Below are 18,195 nucleotides of genomic sequence, written 5' to 3'. Positions count from 1 at the left end.
CCCTACCCAGGATCTCTTTCTGTGATCTGGCTTCACTTACCCCGATGTCAGGCTAAGCAGTCACACAAAGGCGGTTATCAACTGGATAACTGAACCCAGGGTTTCCCAATCTAGCTACACATGAACGAGGCGGTGTTGGCAGCGTGTGACCAATCACAAACATGGAGAGGCCAACCGGCAGCACAGCGGAATATTTTACCTATAACATTAAAACAAGTGTGAAGTGATTGCTGAAGGCAGCAAAGCTGCTGTTACCTAAACAGCAGTGTGATTGATAGAAAAAGCACTGTACAGTGAGTGTAGTACTACAAAGCTCTGTCTGAATGTGTGCACTCTAAAAGCTTTAGTCAACAAGACTTAAAGTGCTATGCCAGCTATGTAAGTTTACCAGTTTCACTGGGTCTATCTTTAATACGCCGGAGAATGTGACAGTTATGATCATGTCATAACACTGTATACAAGGTTACAGTAATATGAAACCATTTTAAAATTGCTTACAGCCAATAGTAAGAAAAAAAGCAAAGCTATATTAATGCTCTTTAGTGAGACACAAAAACATCCACGGTCAAAAGGTCCCAGAGATCATCCAGGAAATAGCCTATTATTTTCCAGACAACTGATTGGTCATTAGGTGGTGATTTTGTACCTTTCAGTCTTTTATCTGGAATATAGCCTGCTTTGAAGCACATTCAGTGTGCTTCATTGTTTATCGTACCAACGCTGAAAGTGTCTATAAATGAATATAACCTATTTTTCTGAAAAATTATAATATATACTTGATTTAAATAAATAAATAAATAAAATAAGGCCTTAAAAATGAAAATCATAATAGACAAATGGAGTTGCTGCAACATGTTGCCACTTGAAAACATGTTTTGTCTGGTTTTAAATCTTCTCTGGATTATAAAACTCAATTCAATACTGTTTTATTTTACAACAGTTGCCTCAAGGTCCTCTGTATAGCAAGGAAAGAGCCTACAAATTTTCCAAAGAAAAAAGCCCAACAATCACATTGGAGTAAACACTTGGCAATAATGGGAAGGAAAAAACTCCCTTTTAACAGGAAGAGCAACAAATATCTTGTTAAAGGAATACAGTTCACAGCATTTCTATTTGTGATCTGTAAAGGGGAACAAGGATCTACACTTCTATCAGAAACCAATAAAAAACTGTTTCAACTGTATAATATTTACTTGATAGTACAAACAGTTGATGGCCCAACTGTCTTTTGTTCATTTTATGTGTACCCTGATGAAGGCTACAGGTCAAACACATTGGTAAAGTAATAAAGTTGTTCTTCAAACTACAAGTGTTGTTCGACCTTCAACCCAGAAAGTTGGAAGCAGGTGAATTTATGCCATAAACATCTACTCTACACAACAGTCTATGTTACCAAGTCAGCCGCCTATTTCTGCAAATTTTACAAAGAACAAGTTATTGTGCTCCTTCTTTCTATTTGGCTTAAAACCAACATGCTCCCACTGGTGATGTTTTGGCTTAACAGCTAAATCCATGCTGTTAATTCTCAACAGCTGCTTATTGCAGTGCAGCCGGCGCAATAGTTTAACTTGATCACCTTGAAGTGCCATTAATAGAAGAGGGCAAAACTGGTGAAAAACAACATGAAAATAGTGATGTCATTTCATCCAGCTGTGTTTAAAGAGGTACAATTAGTCAGCTGAAATTATTATGATCAGGTGATTGTGAAGTAAATGTGACAGGCTTATTATTACGTGCCAAACATAAAAAAAAATCTTGTATCAGTCAGGCTTGTTGCATTCATTACTGTAGAAAATCACATTATATCTAGGGTAAAATACATTTTCCTGAAATAACCAACGAACTAAATCATTAGACTTAATTTGATCTGCTAACAACCAGTTTTAATTATCCGTTATAATAGGTCTACTTGCTCAGCCATTGGAAGCTGCTCTAAAAAAATTAAAATTGTAACTTAATATTGCACATACATGTTCACTCTGCTGATGACTTTTCCTGGGCAAAAACTGCAACTTCCCTTTTGTTTATACACAAACAAATGCATAGTTGGACCATTTGGCTGGATGGTCATGATCAGTTTATGGTCAGATAAATTCCCACTCAAATAAACACACACACAGACCCACTATCAAACAGCCTCACTGGCAGTAAAGCAGACTTACTGTCAGAATGGTCATTTGCTGCTTATTGATTTCCTATACACGTTTCCACTGGCTGCCCCTCTCTCTCCTGGTCGTCCTTTTCAATTGTAAACTTAACACTCTCTCACTGATTAAATTTCTAACTTTCACTCCCGGTCTCTCTGTCACTGTAATACCCTCTGATTAAATGCCACACTCACTATTACAGAAAACCTTCTCTCTGGTGGGGAGAGCCCCCCCTGCCCCGCCTCAAAAATCTAATCGCAGGTTTCAGTGCGTCCCTTAAATAAGTGATTAAATAGCGGACTCTCTCACAGGACGGCTGCAGGATTAACACATGCCTCTTGCTCTCAGTCCAGTCTTTTCTTAACTCTACCCTCATAATGAGGGAATGAACCAGCATTACTAGGAAGTGTGGCCTTTTGACAGAAAATGGGAAGATTGAAATAGTGCACCAATTTATCCGTCTGTAATTTCCATCTGCAGCCACTGGTCACATTATGTGCCCAAAGCACAGCTAAGTCCTTGAAATGTCACAGCGGGGTCGTGACATACCATAACAAACTCCCCCAGAGCTCTCCAGCAAATCAAATCAATTGAAGTAAAATTGGCATTCACACGTGTCAATAAGTGGTTTGTGCGTATGAGCCTGTGTCACCCTTTATTTAAAAAAAAAAAAAGAGTGGGATGGGGTGGATCTTAAAAAGCAAAACATCCCTGTTGATAAACGGCTGAACTCAGATTACTCGCGCACAGTTAGGTGGAGATTATGATCACAGCGCTCTGCAAATAATTCACTACTGTCAAAAGGTTAACAATGAAAGTCGCCGCTGCACCGCATTGATAAGGTGTGCACGCACACGCACACAGGTGATGCCTGACTTCATCACCAGCAGGGTTGCATCAATAATGGATGCAGACAAGTGTTTAAAGAAAACCGCCATCTTAACGTATACAAAACTGAACAACAAAAGAAATGTGTTTAAGAGCAAAAATATATTTTTCTCATCATTCTAAGAAGATCTGTGACAAGAATATTTAAAAGTTTGATCTAGATAATCACCCATCAGTCACACTCTAATAAACAGGAAGTTAAAACCATGCCTGACAACAGAAACAAGCACAGAAAGGCAATTACATGAGAGAGTAACAAAGCTAAACATATTTAGGGTTGCAACAATTAATCATATTAAAATGAGTTGGGGGTTTTGTCAATTGTTTTAATTAACTATAATATAAAAAGACAACCACTTTAAGTTTTCTATTTCTGGGACAAGAAAATGGATTTTGAAGAGGGCCAATCACACTCAAGTTTTGCTTGAGCTGCTTATAATTTTTGCTTTGATCTTATACCAGGCCTGTGTGAGACCAATCAGTTCATCTACTGTCAGAAACTAACCATTTTGGCTCCCTTTCTTCCCCCTTTAAGCCATCTTTCTTTTCATTGGCTGCCTATCCCAAACTGAAATTTATATTGGCTATATATAATAATGATAATAGATTACATTTATATAGCGCTTTTCTAGACACTCAAAGCGCTATATATACACATCAAAATATGTTTACAGGAGATGGGATTTAATATAATCTGGTATTTAGCTGTGCTGATGCATCTAATCAAACAACTGTGTGACATGCGTATAGTAACGAATAGGTCATACACTCGCCTTCGTGATCACCATCTAATCCTTTATGACCATCTCCCTGAAGATGATCATCTTCAGACCATCTGCTGCTCAACACAGAAGCTACCATTAATGTGCTGCTCTTATTTCTTTGGTGTTTGTGTTTTTTTTTTTTAATTCAATATAAAATAAGGTCAATACAGCATGTAAGCTGCTGGCTTTGGGAACGTGGAAAAGCATTAAAAGTAGCATGAACACAGTCAGGTAATTGCATATTTTAAAAAAACAACAACAAAGTGATTTTGGCCTTCCAACAAAGAACCAACATTTTTTTTCAATATTTAATAAAGTTTAATCAAACTTGATATACATTTTTGTTTATCAAATGGGTAGTTAACAGGAAAATGTATGCAAAACTACATGAGGACTTGTTGTGTTTACACACAGCCTTCCCCTCAAAGGCTCATTTAACCCAGGAAAAGCCCTGATCAATGACACAAAAAAAAGAGGATTTTCAAACTGAAATTACAGTCAGGACCTTTATATGGAACAATATTTGGAGCTTTTTTATTCTGTTTGGACTTTTAAAAACACAAAAATAAGACTGCACATAAACAGAGCTACTGTAAAACATGTACTCTAATGGTCAAACATTAAAGAATCACATCAGAAATACTTATTTAAACCAACCTGAGAACAAGAGCAGGCAGAAATAAACACCAATAAAGCTACAAAGATTATAAAAGACGACGAACTAGCAGAGACAAAGGGAGCAAGAAATGGGAACAGGAGGGGATGACAGACTGTGAAGACTCTCAGCTTCTCCTATTACAACCACTGCTGCCTTAATTCAATAAACCATAAGGGCTAAATAAACCATAGGCACCATCTCTACATGTGAGGAGCAGCAAAGTGCAAAGGTCAACCTAACACCAGGGATCAAGTTCTCAGTGAAAATAAAAGGTTGTAACTCTGGTCACACTTGAAGAGTTCAGCCATGACAGCTACAGTGCTAAACTGGACCTTTTCTAGCACACTGGTAGAATTCTTTTTCTGTTTTTACCCTAACACCCACTGGGATGCTGAGCAGTTGTGTATGCAGCTTGTACATTGGAAACATAATGATGATTTACTGTACAGCGCACTGTGGAAGTGGGTCATGTTTGGTTACCTTAGCAGCAGATCTGAGCTCCATTTGTATATGGAAAAAACTGTATTTATGACTCAATGCTATGCTACTGCAACATGTGTGATGTGTTTTATTTGCATGGTTTTTGTTTCATTTATTGCACACAACACACTTACGTTTGTAGTTGTAGTTTACTTTTATTTTAGTAGTTATATTTTCTGCCAGCAGCAGCAAATTAAACGCTGATCCATTTTAATGTGCAACTTTCTCTAATAATAGAAAGAATCATTTAATTCATCTCTATAAAAGTCACTTAGTATGCATGTGCGCAAGTTTACACCAACCTTTAATCGGCTGCTTGACTTCTCCATTCTCCCTCTTGATCTCATTCATCACTTTGTGCTTCTTCTTCTCCTTTTCTTTCTCTCGCTCTTTGACCTTCTTCTTCTCCCTCTCCTCTCGCTCCCTCTCCTTCGCCTTGTCCTTGGTGGAGTGATCTGTGGAAGCAGTGAGCAACGTTTCATGTCTCGATGGTGAAAGCACATTAGCATAAGATCTCAGATGTACCCCCACGCAAGCATGTACACAGATGTTTGAGTGCACTTTGCTCGCTCCGATTTGCTTCTCTAACAGCTCACCTGTTCTCTTGCCAAGCCCTTCACCTTTGCTATCACTCTTGACTTTTAATTTTGTTGATCTTTCCTCTACAAATGTTTTTAACCTACTATGAAAGGGAAAAAAAAAAATCATCCCATCGCCAAACCCATACTTTTATCTAAGCCCTGCAATGACCTTCCCTTTGAGAATGCAGCAGCCGCTCTGCAACTTCACTCAAAACAGCACAGTTTCATGAAGACACACCTCATCCCCAAAAAATGTAACCCTCTACTATCATTAATATGTTCCCATTTAATTTTAAAAGTCCTAAAATCCTCTCTTTGCTTTTCAGCTTCTTTTCTTTTCCTTTTCCTGCACGTCTCCATCTGAGTGTTGAGCAAGTGTAGCACATTGAGGAATTGGAGTGCGCTCTAATGCAACGCTCAGTGCAAATCGCTGCGGATGAGAGCATCAGTTTTAAAATGTCAGTATTACATGCACACACCTTTTTAGCTGGATTGTTGGAAAGCTTTCGGAAAGGTGTGTTTAAGTGTGAGGCACCCCGGCAAACAGACATTTATTCTTTAAATCTGCACGTCTCCCCTCCAGCTGAGCTAAAAACCCTTACCCATCTTCAAATAACCCTCGTTTTATACATTTTTGTATTCCTTGATTTGCTTTATATTTTTTAATTTCCTCATGAAAAAAAATCCTTTGTGTTTTCCATAGTGTTATTTTGTCCATTCCTTCTTTTCCTTCCCAGAGAACTTTTTTCCCCCCTTTGAACTCAGTCGGATCCATCTTTGAAAGGAAGCCGTGTTTTCAGACTGTTCACTCTTCTGTGGATGTAGGGAGTGGGAAAGTGAACACAGTGTGGTTGCACTCCCTGTTTGTGGGATCAAAGGAGAAAAAAAGCTTTCAAAGTAAAAAGGCTTATAGGAGCATTAGGAGAATTAGATGTACATTGATACATTTTTCCATCATAGTACTTAAATACATTTCAGCAGACTGTTTTGCTTTTGCTACTTAAGACGCAGGTGATCATGCTCCTCATAGCTTGTGGTGAATAGTGGAATGCCAAGGATGTCAACGTTCCCTATGCAAAAGAAATGCTGCTAAATTACTAGACAGTGTAAGCTGCCTAGTGGAAAAAAACAGCACGTCTCAAAACGACAATTTAGCTCCACAGGAAACAGCCTACAAAGGAGCGCTCACTCAGATCTGTTGCCAGATTTATAAAAACATGTAAGGCCATGCCAGAGCAGTAACATTCATAAGCCTTAACTTTAGAGGAAATGGCAGTAAATTAGTCCAGGTGGCTGATGTGAACTGAAAATATACAGTGAAGCATGTTGATTTCTCTCACCTCGAGAGAAGGGGCTTTCCCATGAAATAAAGAAAATAACAGGGTGAAACCAGGGTTTTAACTGATGACACGATCCGAGAAAAGATGTCAAGGCTTCGATGGTCACAAGTTCTAAAGCTAAGTTCATATTTCCAGGGCAAAACAGCACAAAACTAGAGATCTGAATGAATTTGAAATGAACGGTATCCATGTGACTGAAGCATGTTTTCTTCCCCCTCTTCATTCCGTTTTCTGATTTTCTAGCAGCAGCCAGTTAGGACGGGAAACACAGCAGGTAGTTTTCACGGTTTGGATGATCACAGGAGAGATAAAAACTTTGAAAGACAGAGAGCCAGAGGCCGGCAGTTAGTAAACTTCAACGACGCAACCACTCATCTATATCTCATTTCTTCTTATCAAGAAAAATTACGCCTAAATAAAAATTATCAGAAAATATAAAAAATGTGCATTCTGACATTTTAAAGTTGTTACATTTCAAAGGGAACCCCAGATCCCTCCAATTGTCTGCCATTAAAAATTAAGTAGCAATAACAAAGCATAATTTATAGTTTCAACATCAAAAGTGCACCAGCTTAATGCCCATATTTACCCGCTAGCTGCTAATTCACATGATAAAAAGTGCATTTTGGGTAAATTTTAAACAGTCATATCACCATTAGTGATAGGTGGCTTATTATGTTAAAGGTCTGCTTTATACTGCCATTATGATACCAGGCTTATCCTCTAGCCAAGGTTTCTCTTGTGGCAAAATCATTTTCGAATACAGGCCAAAGTTTCATTTGAGGTTCTATTTACTTGGGAAAGGTGTCACAGTGGTCCAGTGGTAAGTAATGTCACTTCACAGCAAGAAGGTTCCACCCAGCTGCAGACTTTCCATGCATGCATGTTTTTTGCTCATTTGTCGTCTCGTCTCCCTGTGCCTGTGTGGGCTCCCTAAGGATACCCCAGTTCCTTTCACAGTCCAAAGACATGCTTGTTAGGTTAACTGGTGATTCTGGGATTGGATATCAGTGTAACAGTGAGGCTGCGTCCACACAAGAAACTATCGGCAGCAACCTGGCAACCCCAAGAAGTCAATGACTTCAACAACATATGGGAGGGGAAAAAAGAAAAAGAAAAAAAGAAGATCATTCTAGATATAAAACTTTTCTCAACAGAAACTACCAGTGAGACTGCAGGATACTGCTGATTGACATTAGGGCTGCCACGATTAGTCGACTAGTCACGATTATGTCGACTATTAAAATCGTCGACGACTAATTTAATAGTTATATAAGTTATATAAGACCAGATGCTGCTGGTGCAATAAGCTGTACGCTGTACGTCCAATGGATGATGATCTGATTAGTCGACTAATCGCAAAAATAATCGGTGACTAGTCAACTATCAAAATAATCGTTTGTGGCAGCCCTAATTGACATATGACATGGTAGTAAATACATTAGAGGCTTACCTAGGCAACGAGTGGCCATTGCCCAAGGATACGCTACCATTGGTGTCACTATCTAAAGCCTGGAATGTCTACATATCTACCAGCCGGTAACTTACTGTAGAGGGATGGGCTTCTTCTTCATCTGTTCATTGTGCTTTTTTCTTTGTTGGGGGGGATGGGGGTGGTAATTAACAAGACCATGCAAATCTTGTTTTTTCTGGAAGAATCTGAGGCCTTCAAAGATTAGACACACTGAGCTCTCCACTGTGAACAACACAGTTTGAGCAGAATTTTCATGTGAAAATGTGCTGGAGACTTGCAAGCTCACATTTTCAGCAGTAAACATGCTCTCTGTGAGATGCTGAGCATAATGGGAAGAAGAAAAAAACTTGCCCAAGGCCAAGCATGTGTTCATATTTTAAGGAGAAAAAAAATCAAAATGCAAAACACTGTAACAGGGAGCTCAGCATTTTATCAGTTTCCCATCAGTATATACATGTACTGCAACTGTAAATACGGTTGCAGTACATGTTAAAATGAAGGCGATTTTAATAGAAAAAATACATGATATGTGTGAAACTAGCTGTTAAATCTAAGCATGATCAAAAAACATTAAAGAAAAAAAAAATCACTGCAGGGCTGCAGGTACACTCGTCTCTCAGGAAAATCCTGCTACTCCAGATGGTCAGTCCACCCCTGCTGGTGTGGCAAATCCATGCTTCACCAACCAAAATGATTTAGCAATAGGACTCATACAGTGTTTGTCATTGTATTGGCAATGCACACGCTGTGCTAAGGATCTTGCCATTTTTTTCTGAGGAAAAAATACAAATTTAAAAAAAAAAAATAGCCAAGAGAAACTTAATTGGGCGATGATGGTAGTTAAGCTTCATTTTCTCCTCAGTGTAATTCAGATGTGCAGCTCCAGACATATTTGGTGGTTCTTTAAGCATGGTAAATTTACATCCACACAATAAACTAATTATGGGCTTTTAACAGTAGATAGAAATGCAGAGAAGTCAAAGCTACAACACAAAACAACCGTAACACTTGCCAAAAACAGAACTGGTTACATGAATTTTAATCTCTGCATTATGCAGCACAAGTGTCTGAATGGGCATAATATTAGGCTTTTGCACAAACAGCTACACTTAAGGACTTGATAATATTCTTGCTTCTGCATATTAAAATGGAAACAGACCGGAATTATGCTTTTAATATCACTATAAAATTGCAAAAGGTAATGACGAATTAATATCTACAGAATCTGCTCTCAAATTTGTTGACTGTAAGCATTGATGGTCTAAAGCTCCCACTAAATGAAGCTTCAATTATTCAATCAATAGAAAGAGAACAGCACTTTTGCTTTTTCCGTTAACAATGGTTAGTATTAACAAAGGCAAGTTTGGAGACTCTAGCTGGTAAAAAAAACAAAAAACAAAAAAAACCGAGTAAACAGCAACTACATGATCTGAGATCAGCAGCAAGCAAAGCCTGTCTGGTTATAAGCCCAATAAAACCAAGGTAAAACATCAGCTACTGCTACTTGAGAGAGGCTCGCTGACAAATCATGGCCGGTGGTAACATTTTGTGCAGCACTACAGTAAACTTCATTTATCAACAGTTCATGTCATCCTGTGATATAGCAGTGCAGAACAAGAATTTCAATTCAGTTAGTGGCGGGTAATGTACTCGATGATTAAATAACATACAAGTACCAGCTAATATACCTACTATAGCTTCTCAAAGGCTTCTTAATGTACAGTTTGTTTGGCTGCAAATACCTCCTGGCATAAAGTGCTGGAAAGATGAAGCCTTTCAACTTCTTATCCTCGTTGCTTGTGGTATTAATTATGTGACACAACAATTAATGAAAGCAACTCTCTGTAGTAGGTCTTGGAACTGAGCAGAGAGACTGAGAATGAAGAGAAGAGACTGGAAGCACATCTGAAGAGGAGAGCTACGTCTGCTGTTTGGAGGTTTTTAAAAATAAAAATTGGTATTGACGTCATTTTTGTGCAACATTTTCTTTGTATACTGGAATGCTTTCACTGGAACTTGGTCATGAAAACTCTGAGAACCTCTGATTATGGCTAAATGTATTCGACAAACTGCATTTGCAATATCAAACTGTGTGTAAATATAACAACAGCTCAGAAGGCTGCATAAATACCTTACACAAGGTCAAACTTGATTTGCAACTAGCTCGACTTCCCAATTATACCTACAGCTTAAAAATTCCCTTTTCTTGGTCTACTGCTCACTGCACTTTGTCTGACTCATGTATCCTATTTCAGCATCAAATGTAACTGGCAGTCACAGCTCCCTGGCACTTGCTTTTGCCACTAATAATATTACCATGACGATGTGATACTCTTTGGATCCCTGTAGGAAAGATTCTTTCCTTGCAGGAAGGTCAGAGCATAAATTGGCCTCAAATACATGTCCTTCCGCAGAACAGCAATCTTGTCAATTTTCTCATTTTGTTTAGAATTAATGTACATTTTGAGCTCCACATTCACATTCACACACTTCCTCATCTTCGACTTAATATAATTACAGTCTCCTACTGCTGGCCATTGAGCAACTCACTAAAGCAATTAGAGGTTCAGTGCTTTACTCAAGAGCACCTCAGTGAAACTGTTGCAGGAGCGGTTTTAGTTATCACTACTAAAGGCTGCATCTATATTTAGCCAGTCAGGTCCAGAAATGAAAATCATAAGCTGCACTAAGTGACTTTAAGTGGTATAACTGCCTAATGGAAAATATTCATTACAGAGTTTGGGGTGAAAATGACACATTATCTGCAAAGCAAATCATGTGATGTTTTGTGGGTAATCGTTAAAGCCACATCTATGTGTTTTAAATAAAACGCTGCCACCAGCCACATATTTACATGAACATATTAAAGTTGCACTCAGCGCAGCCTGTTTACAAGACTGCGTGTCTCAAAGTGTTTAGGGCTACAGGCCAACAACACGTTTCCTTCTGGTACCCTAATTGTTTGCGGTGACTGTTCAGAGTATGTCATGATCTCTTAAACTACCCAACTGGAAAAGGGTGACATCATGCAATCACATGTGCCCACCCTTTCTAGTGTCTAAACATTTAACAAGTGAATACATGTCCACACATTGGCAAGCACAAATGTGCATATGCATGGGTTTTGGCACGATGCTTTGGTGTGACAAAAGGATGCTGATAATAAATATTTGCATACTGACTTCTTGGTGTTTTTTGCATATTTGTCAAACTTATGTTTGAGATGATTAAACAAATTTTAAATGTTAGACAATGATAACCTGAGAAAATACAAAATTAGGTTTTATAATAATTTCACTGATTAGAGGAAATCAACAACAATAAAAAACAAAACAAAAAAAAACAATCAAACACAAAAAAATGCCCAAAAAGCTAACAACTCTCCAAACCTACCTGTGGAAGAAAATAATGCCTTGTGAACTTAATAACGGGTTATGTCACCCACCGCAGCAAGAACTGCGATCAAGTATTTACAATAACCAGCAATGAGTGTTTTATATCGCTGTGGGGAAATTTGGGCTCACTCTTTGCAGAATTTTTCTTTTTTTTTTTAATTCAACCACAATGGAGGGGTTTTTTGTTTTTTTTTGTTTTTTTTTACCATGAACGACCTGTTTAAGGTCATTCCAAAGATTCTTAAACTGATTTTCTTTACAACTGAATGAGCTTATCACCGATCAATTATGGGATGTCACCCAGGTCCTGAAGCAACAAAGCAGCTCCAGACCATCACCATCATTTAAGTGATTTCTTGTTTTCAAAGCTCTGGAAGTGATCGAGCCTGCTTTTAATTATGATTTAACAAGGAGGGGCAGTTACTTTTTCACACGGGGCCAGGTAGATTTAGAAAGCTATTCTCCTTTAATACATTAAACCATCATTTAAAAATCTGTTTTTGTATTTACTCAGGTTAACTTTGTGTAATAGCAAATGTGTGTGATGAACCGAAACAAATGTGCAAAAAAGAAAAGAGAAATCAGGAAAGGGGCAAATACTTTCACAACACCATGCACCATTTTAAAGGACGCAATCGAGAAAATAAGACTATTTATCTCCCTCTCCCACCCAACCATCTAAATGGCATTTAACATGTGCAGTGGCCACGCTCAAAACAAAATATTCTCATTAAAGTCCAAGTATAATTACAACATTGTAGCAATAAAGATGTCTGTGTAGAAATGAATGCTTTGGGGGTGTGAAGGTTGAATTTCTGCATGTACCACTGTAGATGATGCAGTATCAACAAGCCACGGAGCTCTGTGTCTGTTTCCCCTTACAGCCTGGGGTTACAGAGGGGGGCGTGGTGCTCTACCAAAACAACACTTACCCTATAATGGCGGGCGGTTTTTATATTGTTATGACAGCACACATGTAACGCCAGGACATACACAGCTCCCAAGGAAAATAAATACTTGCACGCGCAGGGATGTCATTGATTAACGAGTCTCAACTATAACGCTGTGACAAATGACAGCTCGTTTTTATAAGCGTTTTTAAGATGCCGTTATTTATTAATTTGTTTATCTTTTAACTGTACTGGGTCAGTGGTTAACGTATATAAACAAGGGTGGATATGTTTAGTCAATGCGACGTTAATATGTTAAAAAAAATTACCGCAGGACGAGCGCGGCTGGTTGAGATAACGGCCAGGTCGCGCGACTATACTGCTCTGGAACGCGGCTCCAGTAGAGCTCGAGGGTTCACAAGCGGGTGAACAAGCGACGGAAAGCTGGCAGCCATACTCCGCAGAGACTCCATCGATTAAAACTGCTGCGCTTTCACACGCTCCAAACTCGACGCGAACACGTTCCCGAGCGACCAAATATCAATTAATGCAACGCTCGAGGATTTTTTTTCGGGCATCTTGCACGACGTTAAGGGGCGCCCTTTTCAACAGCAGCCATTCCGAAAAACGGGACCGTTTACAGGCAGATGAGAAAGCAGAGAAACTGTACACTCCGGGGCACATGTTCGTATCCCGAGCGGCTAGCCAAGTCACTATAAAAGGGCAGAACTCTAGCCTGCTTATAATAAACACAAAGTTTATTAATGCCACTAACTAACTCACAAAATAGATGAAAACATAATGGCTTACCTTTTGGTGGCAACGTGACATCTCCATTTTCTTTCTTCGCTGCAGAAATGTTATTAAATTTACCGACGTCGTTATTAACAGTAGTCCCAGATCCGGAGGTCAACAACAGTTTATGTTTCTTTTTCTCCTCTCCGCCTCCTTTCCCCTTTTCCCTCTCTTTCTCTCGCTGTTTATCCTTACTTAGTTTCTTGGATTTGGAGGAAGAAGGTGCCTTATGGAGGAAGAAATCGCTCTGTTTAAAGACTTTGCGATGGGTTATCGGTGTCTGGGACCCACCAGTAGCACCCACCGGAGACGGGTTGTTGTTGCTGCTGCTGCTGGTGGCCGTCTTAACCGGACTACAGCTCCACAAGCCCGAGCTGCTGCCATAACTCTGCAGCTTCGTGTGCTGCTGGAGTTTCTCTTTACCGCTACCGTTGCCTCCCACTCCTCCGTCCCTGTTGAGTTTCTTGGGTTTAACGCTCCTCTCTTCGACTCGGACCTTCTTGGGCGGCGGCGGCTGGTTGAAATCACGGGAAGACTGGGAGTGGTTATCAAGGGTTCCTTTCGCCTCGGTCGGCTTGCCGAGCGCGCTTTGAACGGAGGCTACAGTAGGAGTAGTAGCAAGAGAGGCAGCTCCAGAGAGGTGAATACTGCCCTGCGAGTCAGCCATCTTGAGGCTTCTCTCTCTATTTACTCTCTTCCCCCAACGGCAGCCGATGCTGCTTTTTTTTCCGCGACGTTCAGACAGGCGATGAAGGGGCGGGGCCGAACTTGAATTGACAGCCAGGCAGCGAGGAGGCGGGACTCAGGCTCGACTGACAGGTAGCGAGGGAAAAAAAATAGAGGCGGGGCTTAAGTATCTGTGCCTTAGCAGCATGTGTTGTATTTTACGTACGATCTATGGCATTTTGTGTTTATGAAACAAGGAAAGGTGTAGATTTTAACTATGAGGAGCCAAATATTTCTAAAGCTCAACAACTTTTTGAGTACTGAAATGCAGCCCTTAGATTTTTAAGATTAAATTTAAATCATATGCCAACTTTCATTGCTCCAAATCGCAACAAAGTTATATTTTAAAGGTAGAGATCCTACAGCATTATGGACCAAAACCATACAATCCAACAGTTTTCTCTTGCATAATATTTGGGGACAGTCCCAAAGCAAAACTTACAAATACGTTCAAATAAGACGTATGTTTGCATGCTTAATGTCTGTGGCTGACCTGATCATTTGAACACTACCGCTAAACCTCAGGTATGAGGGTGTTTTAAACTGTGGACCTTGTTTCTGAAAAACAAACAAACAAAAAGAATCAGTAATTTAAAAAAAACTTGCCATCCCTAAGTAAAAATTTAATTTTCAGTGATATTAAGTCACTTTGAAGTTTTCAGACATGTCATTAAAAAGACTGCATTAATCCAACATCTTAAAAGGTCCTGCACAGACTTCACTGTAGTCTATGTGCTTATATTTTGGCAGAATGGCCATAAGCTGACTGGCAGAACTTGTGGGGAAGTGTACAGTAAGTGTTGACAGTGTAGGACTGCACATGCGACTGCTCCCATTAAAGAGATAAATATGCCCTCTTTAATCTTTACAACTGAATGCGCTTATCACTCTCCCTCGCACAACACATCATTAGACCGTGTCATGAATCCTCTGGCGTTGTTTACACTTTGATTTACTGAGATGAAAACATTTTCTTCAATCAGACTGGCAGAGTTCTCAGTACAAGGCCTGTCAGCGTGTGACAATCAACCATGAATAGCAAACATGATTAGCAGCTGCACGAGGGGAATTGTAAAGTTACAGCTGGTTATAAATATTGTGACAAGATTATTGCATGATGCAAGTCACGAGCAGAGATTTGATGTCTGTGCATGCAGTGACAGAAGAGATGTGTGTAAGCATGTGCTGAGTCCAGCATCGACTTTATGTGACTCATATAGCTACAGTAAATCTGTATTTTAATATTACAGGCTTTAAAAGAGAGCTGACACAGTTTCTTCTGTGCAGCCTGCTGCTCACATATCCAACACTGACTGGCTATATTTATAAGCCATTACATAACATGTTAAACTGCTCATTGGGAAAACTGAGGTGACCCAGTTAAGACAGCAACCTGGCTTAATATTAATACTCAGAGAAACAGAGAGAAAGAAGGGTGCATGGTGCATTCATACTGTGTTAGTGTGCAGCCGAGAGGAAAACTTTGCAGATAATCAGGTGGTAGTAGAAAGTGTGCATAAAGTAAATAAGCACTGGGGGTGAGAGGCATGTGCACTTTATTATGCTGTGTATACAAATATCGTGCACGTGAGCCACAAACATTTAAAAAGGGTCAAGGACGTACTTGTATGCTGTGCTGTGTAATCTTTTCAAAGTAACTTTTTAAATATGTGAATGGAAGTCAAGGTGGAACCGAAAGCTACTTGTTTATTTACATTTCTATTCTATGAAAATATACAGGAAACATCCTCATGCATGAGCTATACTCACCAGCCACTTTATTGGATACACCTTGTATCAGGTTGGACTCCTTTTGACCTCCAGTCCTGCCTTCATGGCATAGATTCAACAAGTTTCTTGAAACGATCCTCTGAGATTTTAGTCCACATTGATGTTGCTGCATATTTGTCATCTGCACATTCATGATGTTAATCTCTGGTTTCATCAAATCCTAAAGATGCTCTACTGGGTTGAAATCTGGTCACTGTGGAGGCCATTTCAGTGCAGTGAACTCCAGAGATGTTTCGAGGTTTGTGACATGATGTGTTAACCTGCTGGAAGAAGGATGGCTACACTGTGGTTATAAAGGGATGGATGTGGTTAAAGGATGCTCCATTGACACTAAAGGGCTACAATTGAACCCCCACCACCATTCTGAAGTGATGGCAGGATGGATCCACGAGTTTCTGTTGTTTATTCAAAACTCTGCCCAAGCAGCTCGAATGCTGCACTTGTTACCTGTCACCTTTAAAGGTGGTCAGCCAAGTAGAAGCTCCAGAGGTCCAGATGCCTTCACACAAGCTCTCAAGACTACCATGACCTGAATTACTGAATCTATATGGACTTCTACATATTTTGGTCGTAATGAGTGGTTATTTGAGCTGCTGTTGCCTTCCCAGCAGTGCATTGAGTTACTGCCATGTAACTGGTTGATTAGATATGCATTAACAAGCAGATGTACAGGTATAAAAGCAGCTGTGAGTATCACACAGCTACAAGGGTTTCATGTACTGCATGTGGATCAATGTAAAGTGTTTTTAACCCTAACCCAGGATGACTAGAAAAACCCATCAGTGCCTGAACCACGGAAGTTGTACTGTCCATGATTGCATAATTAATTTGAAATGAGCATTGACTACCTGTGAGCACCAGCGAATAATTATAGTACGAGTGCCCTCCTGCTGTGCTTCTCTGTGTGTAAAGTGAATACAAATGCAAAGCCCTCACGGTCTCTGAGAAAGCCAGTGTGTGTTTATGACCCCTGCTGTGATTAATTGTCATATTAGTCTGTGTGCGTGCTTGAGTGAATACAGTCGTCTTGGCAGCTCCACAAGGTGTGTGAGCATTTCCTGCTGTGACAGCGTACACACAGACACACAAAACTCACACTGACTGAAAGTTCACGAGTTCATTTTGAAGTCAGTCACGTCTGAAAACATCAGATTACAAGTCAGCAGGCGACTAAGTCAAAGTGATGCATTAACCATTTGACTGGTCTATAGTATAAAATAATGCTTCCTGCTGAGACGCACACATTCAAACTCACAATTATTCAGGAATATTTACATGAATGAAGGCGAAAGAGGCACATCTTTACTTAAGGTCATTTTTACTGATTGATTTCTGCAACATACAAACGTGTGTGTGTGTGTGTGACAGGATGGGGCTGAGGGGGCGTGGCTGAATGAGAGTCCCACAGGAGGCGATGAGCAAGCAGCAGCGAATCACATCGCTTATGGTCATGCCGCTAATGATGATTGGAGGGCAGAGGGAAAGGGTGAGTGCGGGCAGGCGGGCTCTCTCTTAAAGGCACAGGTGGGCTCTTTACTGAGATCGAGGCGTGTGCATGAGAGTGTGTGTGTGTGGGGAGTGGAAGTAAACAGAAAAATGAGGACAACGAATTATAAGAGAATCAATAAAGTTAAAGACAGTCTCTTCTGTTGTGCGTGGGCATACAGATGTGTTGGAAATGACAGCCTTTCTCAAAAAAAATGGGAAAAGGCAGAAAGGAGGGCAGGAGTGGGCGAAGATTAAAGAAGCAAAAACAAAATGGGAAGTAAGTAGGAAACAACAGATGCTCCTTGTAGAGGACAGGACATTCATCTCAGTTGCGCCTTTTAAAAAAAGAAAAAAAAAAAGTTCAAAAAGAATAAGAAATGATGGAGAGGAGAGTAAGTGAGAAACGTTGATGTTTGGGTGGGGAGGGGGGGCAGTGGACTTGTGTCACAACAAACAACTGCATATACAAAAATAACTTTTCAAATACCATTTACAAAAACAAACAACCAATATTATCATCATTATTAATATTATTATTACAATCTTGTTCAGAGCCCGTTGTAGTTCTCTCAAAGAGGGCTGGGCTGGCAACCTCTGCTTTTCCTCTGCCAACCAATTAAAACTTTGTTTTTAATCTAAGCATATAATTCCAAAAAAAACAAAGAAGAAAAAACAAAAACCAAACCCCTGAAATATTTGCCAGAAGCAAAAACAAGAGGGTAGCAGAATAATTTACAGTTTAAAGAAAAACATTGTGTAGAGGGAGGATTCATCATCA

At 39.7% G+C, this 18,195-nt stretch overlaps 1 protein-coding gene across 1 annotated transcript in view; it reads right to left on the bottom strand.

Annotated features, from left to right (window-relative positions):
- LOC102215499 (round spermatid basic protein 1-like) overlaps window positions 1-14,079 on the bottom strand; it is a 40,614-nt gene extending 26,535 nt beyond the window's left edge. The window contains 3 exon segments of the mRNA XM_013908761.1: window positions 5,240-5,392; window positions 13,428-13,556; window positions 13,704-14,079. Coding sequence (XP_013764215.1) covers window positions 5,240-5,392; window positions 13,428-13,556; window positions 13,704-14,079 — 658 coding nt within the window.
- Window positions 14,080-18,195: the final 4,116 nt, after the last annotated feature.

The sequence above is a fragment of the Pundamilia nyererei genome, unplaced genomic scaffold, assembly GCF_000239375.1.
Source record: "Pundamilia nyererei isolate P.nyererei 1_Seehausen unplaced genomic scaffold, PunNye1.0 scaffold00014, whole genome shotgun sequence".
NCBI classification, from domain to species: Eukaryota; Metazoa; Chordata; class Actinopteri; order Cichliformes; family Cichlidae; genus Pundamilia; species Pundamilia nyererei.
Note: the sequence above shows the minus strand (reverse complement) of the source record. Positions and strands in the feature narration are given on the sequence as shown.